General features: G+C 39.2%; 1 protein-coding gene across 1 annotated transcript in view; it reads right to left on the minus strand.

The window, feature by feature from the left end:
- Window positions 1-18,038, minus strand: part of GLG1 (golgi glycoprotein 1) — a 127,739-nt gene that overhangs the window by 39,307 nt on the left and 70,394 nt on the right. The window contains exons 2-4 of the mRNA XM_061386712.1: window positions 9,226-9,258; window positions 7,189-7,275; window positions 2,823-3,038 (exon numbers count right to left, since the gene is read on the minus strand). Coding sequence (XP_061242696.1) covers window positions 2,823-3,038; window positions 7,189-7,275; window positions 9,226-9,258 — 336 coding nt within the window. The remainder of the gene's footprint in view (window positions 1-2,822; window positions 3,039-7,188; window positions 7,276-9,225; window positions 9,259-18,038) is intronic.

Raw genomic sequence — 18,038 nt, forward strand, 5'->3', positions numbered from 1 at the left:
TGTATGCAAGTATTTGATAGAGAAGACTGTAGGGTTATTACGGAATACAAATGAAAGCAAGGGGCTGTACACCAGCATATAATATACAATAAATGAAGTTACTTGGGCTTAGATTTTAAAAAGGTAACTTCTTAATATGCAAGCTTGACATATGCATAACAAATAATCCTATAAATGGAGTTACAGTGAATTTTTAAAATTCTACTGTGGTGAGACAGATGTTAGTCTTAAAACTAGTTAGTATACAGTGTCCATGTAAGTGCTCAGCAGTTCAGCAGGTAATATTTTTTCTTCCATATATCTTGTGCTTTAAAAATATATATGTTTTTGAAAGACCAGAGAATGACAACACAAATCAGAAAAACGGGCAAGAACTGAGTTTTCATCTCTGCTATTAATTATTCACCATTTCAACATCTGTGATGTTTTTTGTGATCTACCTCTCTAGACAGAGACAAAAATCTGAACTATTCACAGTAGTTGGTTTTAAAGGAGAGAATGATGGAATGATACAACTACTGAGGGAAAAGTACAGAAGTAGTAATAAGGAGGCACATGGCTACAATTAAGCTCCTGTATTGGATGTCACATTCTGCTTTCTCTTCAGATGATATGAATTATTTACATTTACTTTCAAAGATCTGCTTTTTCTTTTTAAAAATAATTATTAAAAAATATTTTAGAAAATTCCAAGTTTTATTAAATATATAGCTTTTATTTTTAAATTTTGCATATTCTAATATTTTGAAAACAATCATTATGGTTTTCAAATCATGACATTTAAATGTTCATACAAGAGGCAGGGTACTAACAGATTAACCATGACCCCTCTTCTCTGATTTTTGGAGGTCAGTTGAAAGCCAGTCACAGAGGAGACTGCAAGCTTCAGGGCAACAAATTTAAAACTGATGAGTGTGTTCTCTTCTGTGGTCAGAAGCTGATTTATTAATTTTCAGAATAATTTTCATATCTAAATAACTTGACTTCAGAGAAGTCAACTATATTTAGACAAGGCAAGGGAGGGCTGAAGACAGACTGCTATCATTTTTAAACTTGGCTGCAGCATTAGCATGAGGGACCTGGTGAGCTACATACAGAGTCGCAAAGAGTCCGATATAACTGAGCATGCGCACACGCATGCGCACACGCATGCGCACATACACACATGCAGAAAAGAACATGCTTTTTCAGAAGTGCATCTAGGGTGCTACGGTGAGGGCCTGGTATAAAGAGAAATTCATCTAACTAGCAGGTACAACAGAAGATGAAAATTACAAAATGTGCTTTTGGATGCCCCACATAACATTTTTTATTTTAACAAAGCTGAAAAATCAACACTCACTGTCACATCTTTGGGCTCTGGCACTACTATTTTCTGCCACTGTTCAAGTCAATACGGATTTAGTAACTCATACACAAAACCTGCCAAAAGCACGTTTTATCTGGACAATCCAGATTGCTATTGGGAAGCCAATGAGCAACTATCTTGGTGGGCAATGGGGAAGAACTACTACAGGGAGAGGTGGATTATAATGGTCCGTTCTACAGCATGGACCACTGACCACAAATATGACAATGTGCCATCACTGATTCCTGAAAAGTGTGTCTGGAACACTTATGTGAAGATTTTTAAGAGTGAGATGGAATTGGATATTAATCCTTGGCACTATAAAGTCAGTCACAGGAGCTTCTGAATTATCAGAGTGACTTAAGTGCTTTTGTGCCATTTCTAAAAGGTGTTGGCAAAGTCAAGAAATCAGTCTTCTTTATTAAAACTGGCCTCTCATGAGCTGCCTGGAAGCTGTATGCCAGTCCACAGAGCTCTCAAGATCGACTCAGGTGCCCTGGGAAAGGGCCAGAGCCTTGAGCTGGTATGAAGCAAAGGGTATTTGGTGACAGCCAGACAATGACCAGCCCTCAAAGCTTCATCTGAACTGGTGTGTGCAGTTCCAGAATTCTACCACCACGTCCCAGCCAAGAACGGAAGCCTGCAAGCAGTGCCCTGAACAAACAGAGGGCAAGGAGACAAATGGGTTTTGCTCTCATACTCCCTGAACAGCAGATTGATGAGCAGCGGCAATTAACAGCTGTGCCATCCACAGGTCTCAGCTACCTCTCCCACCGAAACCTACTACTTCTCAGGAGTTTTCACTTCTGCTGAGCAAATGGATTAAGCACAAACCTGACTGATCCTCTACTGTGACCTTTTGGACAACAGACCAATAAGAACAAAGAAAGATCAGATATAATTAAGGAGCAAGAAACTAGGGAGTTATTTTCTTTCCTGTCTTTACTAAAACTAGTTCTGACACGAAGATAACACATATCCTATTTACAGAGTACCTTTCTTTTGACAAGCTAAAAGTACCCTTCACATATTTTAAAATTTTCTAATATTTAAATATGCTCTCTTTTGTACTGGTGTGTTTATTAAGTAATTTTTTTAGACAACAGTGAGGTATATGCTAAGAAAGGTTAGAAAACTTGAGTCTCTCCTAATCCAACTACTTTTCCCTTAAGACTACAGAAAGCTTTTCCAGAGGAACATTACAAGTAAGAAATGGTAGCTGGTTTTGCATTTTGAAGGTAATACTAATCTTAGCAGATATGAATTCCTCTACTTCCCCACACAATATTGAAACATTTGGTTACAAACAGATAAAGTGCATCCACAGGCAAACTAGCCTTAGATACTGGGGCTGTCTGGACCTCAACTTTGAGTCCAATGCCAGCTCTAAATCTTCTCCGTGCCAGTTATACAAAGCTGTTCATTCATCAAATTTGTAAGATCCTTTGGTGAAGCCAGTGAAGTAGAGAGATACCTTTTCTCCAAGGCGAATGCTCCCGCATTTCAGCATGTTGATGTCATTTTTGCAGTCATCCATGAAGCCACAGATGAGCCGGTAGTCACTGAAAATGATGGCTGTCATCTTGGTGATGTACTGGTGGCACTGGTACTCGGTGATGTTGCCACGGTGATCCACCAAGCAGGAAACCAGGTACCCTTTTCCAAATGGCTCATCAGCGCACTCTTTGATCTGCTCAAAGGAAAATGGCTGTTTTACGAAAGCATTCTATTCTCTTACCAAACCACCTTTATGAAAGAGAGAATGATACCTTCTTGTTTCTTCTTGAAAGAAAGAAAAGGAAAACACTGAGAAATGCTTTTGTTGTAAAGAAAACAGTGTGTGTGCTATGCTATTAAGACTTTTGCACTTTCTAGGAAATATCTTATTAATGTGTTTTACAAGAAAACACATAAATGCGTAGGTAAAATCCAGGTTTGAAGTAAAACAGCTTTTTTTTTTTTTTTTTTTTTAGATTCAGTTTACTGAGAAAATTTCTTAGCATGTGGGATCTAGCTCCCTGACCAGGGATTGAACCTGGGCCCCCTGCACTGGGAGCTCAGAGTCTTAGCCACTGGACCACCAGGGAAGTCCCTGAAAAGAGTTTTTGACAGCTCTTTTTAAATGATTCTTCTGAGAATTACCATTACCCATGCAAAGAATGCAATGGATAGTGATATGATTAATCTAAGGCATAGGTCAGAAAAACAGGTGCAGAACTAAAGTCCAGTTGCATATCTCATGCCAACATACACAGCAAACTATTATTGTTAGATAAACCTAATTACTAAAGGGGGGGTACTATTTTACCTCTCGACATGACATTAATGTGTTCTGAATTAACTATGGGTTTGGGCATTTTTTTTTTCCCCGTAGTGCTAGTTTACTTAGAAAATAGATAAGAGAGAAGGAAAACACATGGAGGATTTAACTTTGTAAAAAGGCAGATTATTTACTTTCCATTTTTAATGTCTGGCAAATAAATTTCAAATTAATGTGTCTCTGCAGTTGTCATCAACGGCAATTTGTAAATAACACTGAAGGCCTAACTAACGGAGATGAGCAGAATTAAAGTAGAAAAGGAAGTGGGCATGTTTCTTAACTGAGTAGACTCCCAGCTTCACCACTGTGGTCTGAAACAGAAACATGTTTAAAAATGATGTCCAGTGCAGTCTGGCAAGAAGTCTAGGAAGGGGAAGGCCACTGCGATTCTAATTTGGGTCGTTTAGACATATGATCTAGTGGGTCAAGCAAAAGTGGCCCCACATGGGTAGTGTCTCTGCAAAGCGCATCCAAAACCACAAGTCCTAAGGAAGGAAATTAGGCTAAAAATGTTGAAGTTTAATCATAAAAAGTGCAATCTACTTACAGGGTTTTAAGGTTGAATCATAAAGCACAGAGGGTTGTTTGGGAAACGCCTACTGCATTTGGAGAAATTAAAAACAAACAAAAATGGCAGTTTTGACAAGAGGAAGGAGCCAAATGTAAATGTTTATTTTTAATATAAATGAGAAGGGAATGTTTTGTTGGTTTTTTTCTGACCAACAGAGACCATTCTCCATTCTTATACCACATCTGGTGAATATGTACACTTGATAGACAAATACAATCTCCTTTTCCAGAAGGCACAGGGTGAAGGACACACCACACGCTAATAGTCCTATAAGCCACTGGGTCTCTTCATGCCTAACCCCAGTGTTAAATTCAGAGCAAGTCAAAGACTCAGTTCAAGACAGAAAACTGTGTTTATTTTCAAAGAAGCAAACTTGGGAAATTAAACAGCCTCACACTGGCTTCAAGAGGCAGCAGAGATCTTCAACAGTCAACAAGCTGAAAGCAATTCTTTCAGTTTAACCTTGGGCTCTTTTTTTTGATGATGCCTAAGAAGAGGGCCATAAATGTACTTCCAAGAAAAGGGTTTTTTTGTTTGTGATTTTTTAAAAAAGTAAAACAGAGGTAAGTTTCAAAAGTAAAAGGAGAAATAAGCTTAAAAATCTCAGTGTTTATAATTCAACTAATGAAAAAAGCCCTGCATGAAAGAAAAAAATAGGACTAGTGGAAGACACCTGGGTTTTTAAAACAATGAAGAGCAAGTATTCAGACAGGCTCTATTAGGCAATCAATGGTTTAAAAATCTGAAGAAAGACTGCTAGACATTTTGAATTGAAGCCTGAATAAGAAATTAAATGTATATTTAGCTTCAATCACCTGAGATTTTACTGAAACCCAGAGATGTTGTACCTATCTGTATTTCAGTCCACCACCAATCACAACCAGATGTAGTGTCTGAATTAAAATTTTATGCTTTTTTCCAACCACTGTATTGGAGAGAAGTTTAAAAACAACAACAACAACAACAACAAAAAACTTCTAAGAATAACAATGAAAAACAGCATTAAATCATCAACATATTTATGAATGGAAGTAAAGTCTGACGTGGCTGGGGAGCAGATTCTTAAGGAACCATTAGAGAAACGCTACAGTCACTCTACTTTTGACATAATGCAAGAGAAAAGCAGGCAATATTTGACTCAATCATGGAGAGTAAATAAAAAGTTCAGTTTGCAGTCTTCAGTATTTTTATGATGTTGTTTTTCTCCTCGGAAGAATAACTCCAAAATTAAAAGAGAAGAGGGAAATGTAGAATAACATGTTTTATTTTTCCTGTTAATTAATTTTTCTGACTGCAATATGATCTCCCTCTATAGAGGGCGAAGTACCCCTGTTACATGAATCTGTTATAAAACCACAACATCCTCCAAAAGATTACAAGAGGGCCATAACGTAACACACACATTACAAGGAAGCCAGTTTTATTTACTTACTGATTTGGCTATGCGTAGGCAGCATGTGGGGTCTTAGTTCCCTGACCAGGGACTGAACCTGTGCCCCCTGCGGTGGAAGCACAGTCTTAACCACCGGACCATCAGGGAAGTCCCAACAGTTTTATTTTATAAATACAGATAGATAAAACCAACAAAGGGTGAAATTATTCTGACGAATCTGCATATTCTCTGAGCTAAATTTCCACATGGCACTCAAACTGGAATGTATAGTCAGTCACATAGCGAGCCAAGGGAGTTTGAGGTACGTAATACTGAATCTAAAAGCTGAATATCAAAGTTTTAAAATAAGCTATTCTATTCTGAAGCCCCAACATATTTGATGAAGGGTCACTGCTTTAAAAGAATAAAGCATATCTGATTCAGTAGTAGAAGGTTTGAGGAAGAAAGCAGGTTCTCTAAGATCCCATAAAGAGCTAAGTAAGGTACATAAGCTGAGGACTTACCTGGTTGGAGTAGGGTGTTCCCTAAGAGCTCAAGAGAAGATGGTCCTAACTTAAGTCATCAATAAGGTAGTAAGGGGACTCCCCTGGTGGTCCAGTGGCTAAGACTCTGGGCTCCCAATGCAGGGAGCCCAGGTTCAATCCCTGATCGGGGAACTACATCCCACATGTCACATCTAAAGATCCCACAACTAAGACACAGAGCAGTCAAATAAATAAACATATTAAAAAAAAAAAGATAGTTTGGGGACAAATCTATATAATGCAAGATCTCTGATTATTAACTTGGAGATAGAAAAGTAGCAATTATTTCCTTTGTGATTCTTTCAGTATGTAGAAATCCCCAACTTCATAGAATTTCTACCACTAATTCTAAAAAAGAAAATAAATTACAATTTTCAATACCACAATTTTCACTAATATCATTTGATATTTACACTGAGCCAAGAGAATAGAAAAAATATCACCAATTAATGTAATATTAATTACATTATATATATATACACACACATATATATATCACCATACATGTAATATTATACACATTTTCAGTAATTTCTGTCTTTATACACAATGTCCATTTATAACAATATACATGTAACTTTTTCACAAACCTATCTAATGCTAACTCCTATTATTTGGAGCATATGCCTCTGTGGTTCAACTGGCCCAAGCGCACAGCCAAAACACTGAGGACTGCTTATGAGCCTCCCGGGAAACTGCCTCGACATGCCTCAGTCACAAGCGGACTGTGCAGCGTGTGAGAGCACTCACTGATGACAGGAGTGACTGTATTCTCCATCTGGGGACAAAAAGAGCCTGATTGCCAACCTGCCTGAATCAACAGTATCCTACTGTGAGTGCAGACTACGAAAAAGAAGTCTAATTACACACACCCCTGCCTTGGTCTATCTCTGAACCAAGACATACGTGAATGCAAGAGAAGTAGAGTAACTGAATCCCTCGTTCCTCCCTCATTGACTGGTCTGGTCAACAGATGTCATTTTTCCTTTCAGGTCATTAAAGATCCACAGAATTCTTTCTTTCACTACCTACCTCTGATATTGTAGACTTGCAAACTTCTCTGGCCACAGATTCAAATTTTGGATCTGTAGTTAGGTTCAGCTTATAATTCCATAACAACTAGGTACAAGAGAAAAGAACACAAAAAACAAACAAACAAAAAACTTAGAATAGCATGAAATTTAGTATTAGTGGTTACTATAAATGATAAAATTCCATTATACAGTCAGATAAGGCATATTTTACACTTCAGTTAATGAACAAAAAGTAAGATTAAAATGTCACTGTATTTATAAATAAAAGGAAAAAATGTGGAAACAAAATAAAGCACTACCATTCAAAACATATATTTTTTTCTATTTTTACTTAAGGACAAATTTCTTTAAGTCAAGAAAAAACTAAAATGAAAATTCCTGATAAGAGTTTTTCCAAGAAAATATAAATAGGTGTACATGCAAAATTCTTCTTAAATCAAAAAGTCTAACACAGAAACTCAGAACTGAAGGCTACGTTGCAGATTTCACAACCAACAGTGCTTTTCACATGCTTTTTATGAAGGAATGTCGTCCAGAGTCTAATTTCCAAGTGTATCTTTCTTTATTCCTCTAAAACCCTCAACTTGACACGTACATGATAAGGTCTGTTTTACACAACTGTTTCAACGCTTCAAACTATGAAATCTCTAAAGCCATTACTATTCACAGGTGAGGGCTGAATATTACTTTATCTTTGCAGCTTCAGTTAAAAAATTTCAATACATGATCCAATTTCTGAAAAGTAGCAAAAATGAGCTCTTAAACTCTGCTCAGATGGAGAAAACAGAGTAGGGGCTTTCTATGACGCAGGATGAGGAGGAGCCTTTTTCTCAGGCTGCCTCACTCCATGACTAAAGAATACAATCACTCATTCACCGACTCACTCAAACATCTGCTTAGCACTTCTGATGATGTATCACACACAGTCTAATCTCAAGGGCTTCACCAACTATTACAGGAAACAGAAGCAAATGTTTGAACACATACAGAGCTAGGAAATGGAGGTTAAAGCAGGAGGAAAAAGACAAAGACTGTCCAGTGGTGTCTATGGTCCGTGGCAGGTAATGTGACTAAGTACAGCATTTGGTTAATTGAATCACAAGATGTCACAGCAGTAATGCAATCAGACTTACGAATCTTTTTTTTCTCCTTTAAATAATTTTTGAGGTTGTGTTATATTTTAAAAACCCTACCCCCTGTTCATGTTTTCTTCTACTGTTTTTGTGGTGTTTTACTTTAAATCTCTGACCTATCTAGACCTTACCTAGAGTACGTCATCAACTTAAGCAGCCAATCTGCTTCTCTGTTCTTGCAGTCTCCCATTCAAAATACCAAATAATGTGGAGGTGGAGTGATTTCTTCCAGTACTGTCAGATATAGAACTACTCCTCTTTGAAGACACAACTCAAGTATCATCTCCACTATTAGATGTTTCCGGACATCAACCCACCAGGGCAAAATTCACTTTTGTGTCCCCACTGTGCTCTTACAGGCTTTTGCCGAAGCATTCAGTGCTTTTTGCACAGATGTGATTTCACATCGGTTCCTTTTAATGTTAGACTGTATACGATATGGAGATACAGATATGACACTGAATGCATCAGTCGCAGTTATCTCTGGAGTCTGTATCTGCCAGCTCGAGCCTGTCTCCATCCTCGAGGTATTTAGTTGTGTCCAGTTTCCATCATAGTGTCTGGCACACAGTAGATGACTCTATGATGACTAAGTGAAATAACTTTAAAAGACAAAACTCTAACATTGTAAACTTGACTTGCAAAGAAACAATTTCATGTGGTAGCTGTAACTGAAGAAAAAGTTATGTTTACAAATGTTATTTGGCCGAGCTTGCTGGTTTCTACAATGGAGGACTATTTGTAGATTTATCATGGCCCTTAGATAAGGTTAATCATTCTCTTGTTAAGATTAAGTGCATTTAAGAAAACATTATGCTTCCCAGAACAAAGGAAGAGCATCCTAATATCTGCCATCATATACATAAAACACACATGGCGAATTATGGAAAATCCATACTTACATGATTGCAGTCTGAAGAAATTTCATTTTCAGGCTAAAAGGAAAAAAAAAAAGAGACGCTGTTAAAAAAAAATCCTCTCAGGTTTTCAAATACCAGCAAAATAAACTCAAAACAAGAAATCTGAATATTCAACTGATTATATCTCTTCAACAGGAGGAGCAGATTTTTAGACTGCTGAGGAGCAATATACCAGAAAAGCAGATGAAACATAGTCCCTTGGCAATCCATGGTACAATCTGGAAACTGGGAAAATGGAGAGGAATGTAGTAAAGAGATAAAGCAACACTGGCAGAAGGATCCTTACACAATACTTCTTAATCCTGAAAGCTAAAGAGGATTGGGCACAATATAGGTGTTCTTGCTTTAAAGAAAGTCAGATTTCTGAAAAAGGCAGGCTTACTAAAGAGGGCAAAAAATGTCTGACAATGATTACAAATTAGGCTCATGTCACCATTAGGGGAGGCAAGGTGGTGGGTACACAGGACCTCCCTGTACTATATTTGTAACCTTAAGAGTCCATAACCTTGCAGGTCTATGATTAAAAATATAACATTACAAAAAACCAAACTATTTATATATTCCCGTGAATACATTTGCTCATAAAGCCAAGTACATACAACAGAGAATAAATGAACTTTCACTTCGGTGACAAACAAGTAGACGAGGTTAAGCTTAAAACTGCACAGCTTTGCCATACGCTCCTTTACTTTCCTTGTTCATACCAGTAAAGGAGATACAGCTGTCATAATGCACACAATAGTAAAGTACTATCTACTTTGAGTTTCCATAGCTTTCAAACCAGCTCAAGCGAAGTCAATTCTGTCTCCCCTCTATGAAATATTCCTGACAAAGGTTGTAAATGATGCCATTTTTCTAAATAAAAAGATTCTCCCTATTCAAGGAAAGAAATAAGGCAGCACAGAAAAGAGAAAATATTAGCAAGCTAAACGGACACACCGAGCATCACTTCAAGAAGAAAAGGGTTTCTAAGGAACTATTCATTCCACTACAGTATTTAACAGGCATTAATTCTAACATACAAACTCATTTCTGTATGTACTTATAAAATATACTAGAGTTGACTTAGATTGCTAGGCAATTGTGAGATTATAACACACCACCTCTGAACTTTCTCCCTTCTTGTCTAAGTAAGAACAGATATTTTAATGCCTTTCTGATGTGTTTGAGTCTCAGAAATCCGCCTCCATACTGTGAGTTAATCTAGCTTAACTCTGCTCCCTTCATTCCAATTCCAAGTGCCTACTTTATAACGCTTAACAGTTTACTTGCAAGAAAGCTTTCTTTTGTTTGGGCAGTTTTCTATCTCTCCCCTCTACATCTACACTGTCCACTTTTTCCAGTCAATCAGCAATTCTACCTCTTTCTCAAAGCACATATGCAATTACCACCACTAGCATCTCTACTTGTGTTCGTTTCCATAACAATAATTTTGGTTTAAAGGGGCATTCTTGAAAGAAATTCAGAGCTCCGAGAATTTTCAAAGTAGTCAAATAAGATTTAAGTTACTCATGGGAAAAAAGTGTTGCCATGTTCATAGTCCACAAAACTTACATTAGCAAATTAACGACTGTTTTAACGTCCTGCTTCCCTACAGTGGTAGGCTGGATTATTGCTCCCAGCTCTCCACTCTTAATAGGATTTGATATCCCTTGCCCTTTGTCCTCGTGACTCTGCACGGCCTCCTGCTGTGGACCAAGTGCACCCCCTGCCCCACTGAGGTCAGGCCGGGCTGCTGACTTGCTCTGGCCAGTGAGATGTTCGCAGGCATGACATGGGCAGAGGCTTTACATGTGCTCGGGGGGGCCTGTACCCTGACTCCTGTGAAGAACACGTACAGAAAGCCGCAAGGACAAGGAGAGACGCGTGCAGCAGAAGCCCCGAAGCTTTGAGGGTGTCTGTAATGAAGGAAAACTGGCTAACAAGCCTATCAGGAAAATGAAATAATAAACACCTCAAAACCTTTAAGTTGTCATTAACTGTAATGATGTGATTTAGTGAATCAGATTAGTAAGTACACAGTGCCGCACCTTTCAGGAAGGAATGACAAAGTCCACAGAGACGTAAGTGAACTGCAAATCTGAAGATCAGGCTTGCTTTTTATCTCTCTCACTGTCTTGATTTGCAACTGACAATTTTTTTCCTTTATAGTTTTTCTATTCACAAAGAGAAGATGACAATATAGGAATGCTATGAGAAAAAGATTATGATGTTAAGCCACTGAGATTCATTGAACAGTTATAAAGAATTTTTAAGTGTAATTACAAATAATTTACTCTCATAAATTTAAAAAAGCCTATAGAATTAAAGGACAGAGTAGTTGTTCAGAAGAACAGAACAGAAACCTAAAAAATACAAAACACAAAGTAGTAAACCCACAGGGCTTCCCTGGTGGCTCAGAGGTTAAAGCATCTGCCTGCAATGTGGGAGACTCGGGTTCGGTCCCCGGGTTGGGAAGATCCCCTGGAGAAGGAAATGGCAACCCGCTCCAGTGGGTTCTCCACTCTTGCCTGGAGAATTCCCATGGAGGGAAGAGCCTGGTAGGCTACAGTCCACAGGGTCGCAAAGAGTCAGACACGACTGAGCTACTTCACTTCACTTCAAACCCACAATACCAGCACAAATTAACTCTAGAAAAAGTATTAAAAAAAAAAAAGGAAAGAAAATGCTACAGTTGAGCACTCAGCCATTTGATAAGAAACGAAAAGACAGAGATCTCAAGGAACAAAAACAGATGTGGGTGCTCACACAGGTGTGCTTCCGAGCCTGCACCGCTGCCATGAGGTCACAATCAAGTTACTTCATCAGACAGCACATCTACTTCTGAAAATCTGTACACACAGACAGGCTTGATGATCTTTAACCTTAGGATATGAAGAGTATGGGGACTAACACCAGAACTATTAAGGAAGAAGAGGCTAAAGATTGTTTTCCTTTTATTAACAGTGAAATAACACTCTAAATAAAATGATCCCAAGAAATCAATCAACAAGTAAATACTGAATACATATGAAGTACCCAAAACTGTGCCAGGCATTGTTGTGGGATTACAGAGTAAGGCACTGTCCCTAACCACAGATAGTTTACAGTCCAGCTGTAGAAATAAAATGGTGAGTTCAAGCAAATGAGCACAAGCAGACTTGAGCTGGGCCTGAACGTTCAGACCGGCCCAGGGGCCGTTCCAAAAGGGATGCAACTAAGAAGATTCCCTGGAGCTCAGGAAGAAAATAAATGAAGCTTTCTTTTTTGAAAAACTCATCATTTAATTTACACTTTCATGGTTTTGTAATATATGTTAGAATAATTGATATTTTATGAATAACACATATCTACTAGGGTAAGCTTAGTAATTTTTTCAAATAATAAGAACATGATGAAGACAGAAAATTGAGAGTTGAAACCTCCCTTCTAACCAGTCCTCCACTCAAACCCACCCCTTCAAATCAGAGGCAAAGTGAAGGTTCCTAGCCTGTGGAAGCAGCAAATTAGAGGCTAAGCTTTGCCACAGAATTAGCTACTCTCTATTACTCTGGAGACAGAAATCTGGACTTCGAAAAGTCTTCTACATCAAGTGTTTCCTCATTGGAATTTAAAAAACTGTTCTCTTAACAATGGAAAACTGGGGGGAGACAAGCTTATGAAAACTCTCACAAATAACTTTCTGTTAAATTAATGATCAAATTTTGGAGAAGAGCCTGCTGAAGCTGCATATGTTAGTATCAACAAAAAACTCATTATGAATCCAGGAAAGAGAAAGAAGACAACGTGACGCAGCCCCCCAGCCTAACACAGTGACTAAAGCAGAAGGAACGCAGCTAATGCTGGACGGCGATGTGGCAACAGCACCCTGGGAGACAGCCTGAGCACTCTCTGCAGCAGACAGCACCGAGAAACCGGGCTGACGCCGGTGAAAAACGTGATGCGTGCAGAAGAAAACAGTAAAAGTGTCACTGGATTGAGCCGGGTGCTACATTTACTTCTTATAACATGATGGGGGGGTGGGGCAAAAAAAATGGTATTGTGTCCAGTTTACTGATAGAGATAGTGAAATTCACAGAAATCAAATCACATAATCAAAGGCACATCTCTAGGAGGCAACAGAAACTGAAGTTTATTAAACGATAGTAAATGACAACCAATGCTTATTGTGATACTTTCTACCTTGATACTTGCCCCCAAAGTCAGCAGCTCAGGATGAGCACAGTCACGGGGAGACCTTTGGGAGGAGCAAGAAAAGGGAATGTAGACAGGGGACTTTCCTGGTGGTCCAGTGGTTAGGACTGTGTGCCCCCAGTGCAGGGGGCCTGGGTTTGATCCTAGGTTAGGGAACCAAGATCCCCCATGCCTCATGGCCAAACAAACACCAAACAAAAAAATTAATCAAAGAAAGGTAGACAGGATGAATAAACGGAACAAGTGCTCTGGATTGATTTATTTGATGAATTCAGAGGCCAGCGGCCTGGGTAAGAAACTGGTAATGAGATCAACTATGGATCTAGACTGGCGTTTCCCCAGTGGCTCAGTGGTAAAGAATCCGCCTGTCAATGCCAGGAGACCCAAGTTTGATGCCTGGGTCAGGAAGATGCCCTGGAGAAGGAAATGGCAACCCATTCCAGTATTCTTGCGTGGAGAATCCCATGGACAGAGGAGCCTGGCGGGCTACAGTCCATGGGGTCGCAAAGAGTAGGACACAATTGAGCACGCATGGAAAGGGATCCGGATGAGCCCTTCAAATAACCACAACAGGTTATAAAAAACTTTGATTAGTTCATTTGACTTTTCTAAATCAGTGATTCAAATGTTTGGGATATTACTATACTTTAATCTCCTAACTGGGTAAGTAAGACAAGCTGAAATAGTTGATTTTAAGGTTTAACACCCCTAACCCTTCCTCTAAGTTCCGTAAACTCAGAATGGGCTTTTAGGGATAGAAATTGTGTGTGTGTGTAGGGGGGTGTTGGGGGGAGGAAACCCAACAGATTAGCAGTAGTGTCAGCTACAGAAGCTCTGTGACTTCAGATGTCTCACTTCTTCAGACCCTAGAGGACAAGCTTTGGACTAAAACAGGGATTTCATCACCTAGGGTTCATGACAGACTTAGGAGTAAGGTTGTCTTGAAAAAGAACGCAAACTTCTGCGTGCAAGTATGTTTTCCTGAGAAGAGAATCCACAGCTGTTATCATCATCTCAAAAAGACCCATAAGTCGGAGAAAGACAAATATTGTATGATTATTGCTTATATGGACAATCTTAAAAAAATAAAAAAAGACACAAATGAACTTACTTACAAAACAGAAACAGACTCACAGACTTGGAAAACAGACTTACGGTTGGTTACCAGGGGAGAAGGGTAAGAGAGGGGCGGCTAGTGAGGTTCGGGCTGACACATTCATACTGCTATATTTGAAATGAGTAACCCACAAGGACCTATGGTATAGCACGGGGAACTCTGCTCAATATTATATAACCACATAAATGGGAACAGACTTTCAAAAAGAATATACATGAATATGTATAACTGAATCACTTTGCTGTACACCTGAAACACACTGTTAATTAGACATTACTATAGCAGTCTTCAGAATAATAATCAAAGTTTATAATCAAAACTAATGACACTCTGCAATACCGCTGACCCTTGAATGACATGGGTTTGAATTGTATGGGTCCACTTATATTTGGATTTTTTAAAAATAAATGTGTACTATGTTTTTTCAAAAAAGAAGCATTTGTCTAAGATGACTGAGATTCTCTCCGGCTCTCTGAGTCTATAAAATCTGAGACGTGGAACTGAAAAATAGCAGTATTTGAATTCCACATCCTTTAATGCAGGTAATTTGCATATTATGATTACAGTTTCCTACTGCTTGATCTTAATCATTCTCGGCTGGTCAAAATCAAAACAAACAGGTTTCAGAATACACTGCTGGAAAGGTTGAGTCTGAATGTTCTCAATTAATTCAACCATCACATTCACTTAAGAGGATGATTTTTACAGAGAGTACAAGTCTGGAAGTATGATTTCCCCAAAGGCGAATAGGCTGAGTTAATGAGTCTGGCAGGAGAAATTAAAGGAGTCACAAAACTAACTTGGAAGTTGTCCCAGTTTCTAAAACAGAAATGCTTGGGAGTTAGACTGTGTCTAAAATATGAAACATTCTATAATCACATCTACTCCAGTTGAACTACCCACCAGATCATACCTGATACTAAATTCAGTGGCAATAGACTCTATGCATTAAACACCAAGAGAAAACAAACAAATCAGCAGTACTGCTGCTTTCGTGGCCTTGCAAAAATCTGAAGGCTAGGAAACAGCCTGATGCCTCCTTCTGAGGAACATTCTGCTGCAGCAGTAGGTAAATTCTTCTACAAATTTATTCTTGAAGGACCCAGTAAACTTCCAGTCATATAAGCAATTCATTTATTAACTAGGCCCAAACCACTTCCTTCACGCCCACCAAAAAAGCAAACTGAAAACACTACAGTGGGTGATGATTAGATCAACTCAGTCTTTCAGTCTTGGTAAATTTCTCCTGCGCAAGTGTAAACTGAACATTAACCCTCAGTCAGATTCATAACTAAGTTCCTCTTAGTGCCTCATTCTGGCTCAACCAGAATTATTTTCTATTTGTACCCAGGGATAGCTGCTAAGGATTGTTTTACCAAAATAACAGCGATCAGCACAGGCTTTGTGCCCTCCAACAATGCTCTGATTCACTCAAGAGCTTTGCTTTTATATGATTCTTTAACGTTCACTCATCTTTTCAGAAAGGATTTACGAACAGGTTCAGTGGGAGGTAAAAAGAAAGGAAGACAGAGAGTTACAGATGGCTGGCTCTCAAGTACATATGATAAGGGAGGTAAAACATGAGTCTACACCTAACCATCACACAAAGTTGACTGTGGAGTTGAAGGAGCTAATATTTTAAAGAATGAAAGAAGTACCACCATGCTTTCTGAGTTAGGATGACAGAAATCAGACAGACTAACAGAGGAGGGAACAACTAACGGCTGTGATTTGCTGACATGAGGAGGCTGTGATTTGCTGATATGGCGCTGTGTGTGGGCAGGGGTGAGGGGGCGACAAGGCACACCACCAAGGTGAGGAGGTCAGAAGGCTGAGACCTGAGCAAGGACGCAGGGAGCACCAGGGGACCATTCCCAGGCGACGGTGAAGGGCTTCCCTGCTGGCTCAGTGGTAAAGAAACTGTCTGCAATGCAGGAGACATGGGTTTGATCCCTAGGTCGGGAGGATCCCCTGGAGAAGGAAATGGCAACCCCCTCCAGTATTCTTGCCTGGAGAATCCCATGCACAGAGGAGCCTTGGTCATGGGGTCTCAAAAGAGTTGCACAAGACTTAGCGACTAAACAACAACATATGGTGTGTCTGTGTGCTCAATCACTCAGTCGTGTCCAACTCTTTGTGACCCCATGCAGCACGCCAGGCTTTCCTATCTTTCACAGTCTCCCAGAGCTTGCTCAAACTCATGTCAAATAATGGTTTGTTTTAGTCCTAATTAATACATTATGCTAAATACAGTGTAGAGAGTGGTGATTCAATTTATTATTATTTACTTGTGTGCTTCCCCAGTGGGTGGTGGGGTAACAACTGGGAAAAAATATGCAAATACTTTTAAAATAATCTTTAAATATTTTATTAACTTTGAAGAAGGAATAAGAACAGCTACTTAAGAAACTGGAGATACTTAGGCACTGATCTATTCATAGAGTTTTTACATAGCTCAAGAAGTTTACACCAAATGGGGAAAAAAAAAATAGTAGCGAAGACCTATATACTATAAACAGAAAAGATTCAGAAAAATCCATCTCTAGAAAGCAGGTCATATGGACTCATAGACTTCACTGAATATAGAAGAATCAAAGAGCGCAACATAAAGCCTTCTGCTGGGGACATAAAGGTAGCAGCCAGGCCACGGTATCAAAGAAAATATCCTTTTCCTCCTAATCTAAATGTTTGCTTCCAGTCCGGGTTCAGAGAAAGTTCCTGATCATTTGAACTGGTTGTTAGTCAAGGCCCCTTTCATGTTTGCTTTCTTGGTTTCCATTTCAGCCAGCTCCTGCAGTTGCCTGTTGCTCAGGCCTTTGCATTCCAACTGTTTTCCAATCACTGTGCATTCTGTGCAAACAAGGCAGCAACTTCCCTAGCCTCAATCTTCTCTTCCTCTTCCCCAAGAGCAGACACAGTGACAAAGCACAATGTGCTAACTATTTGGCCATTACTGCCTTCTTAGGAGGCTCTTGCTTCTGAGATATATATATATTTCAGTTCAGTTACTCAGTCGTGTCCGACTCTTTGCCACCCCATGGACTGCAGCACATCAGGCTTCCCTGTCCATCACCAACTCCTGGAGTATACTCAAACTCATGTCCATCGAGTTGGTGATGCCATCCAACAATCTCATCCTCAGTCGTCCCCTTCTCCTTCTGCCTTCAATCTTTCCCGGCATCAGGGTCTTTTCCAATGAGTCAGTTCTTTGTATCAGGTGGGCCAAGTATTGGACTTTCAGTTTCAGCATCAGTTCCTCCAATGAATATTTAGGGTTGACTTCCTTTAGGATTGACTGGTTTGATCTCCTTGCACTTCAAGGGACTCTCAAGAGTCTTCTTCAACACCACAGTTCAAAAGCAGCAATTCTTTGGTGCTCAGCCTTCTTTACAGTCCAACTCTCACATCCATACATGACTACTGGAAAAACTATAGCCTTGACTAGACATACCTTTGTCAGCAAGTAATGTCTCTGCTTTTTAATATGCTGTCTAGGTTGGTCAAA

The sequence above is a fragment of the Bos javanicus genome, chromosome 18 (genome assembly GCF_032452875.1).
Source record: "Bos javanicus breed banteng chromosome 18, ARS-OSU_banteng_1.0, whole genome shotgun sequence".
Classification (NCBI taxonomy): domain Eukaryota; kingdom Metazoa; phylum Chordata; class Mammalia; order Artiodactyla; family Bovidae; genus Bos; species Bos javanicus.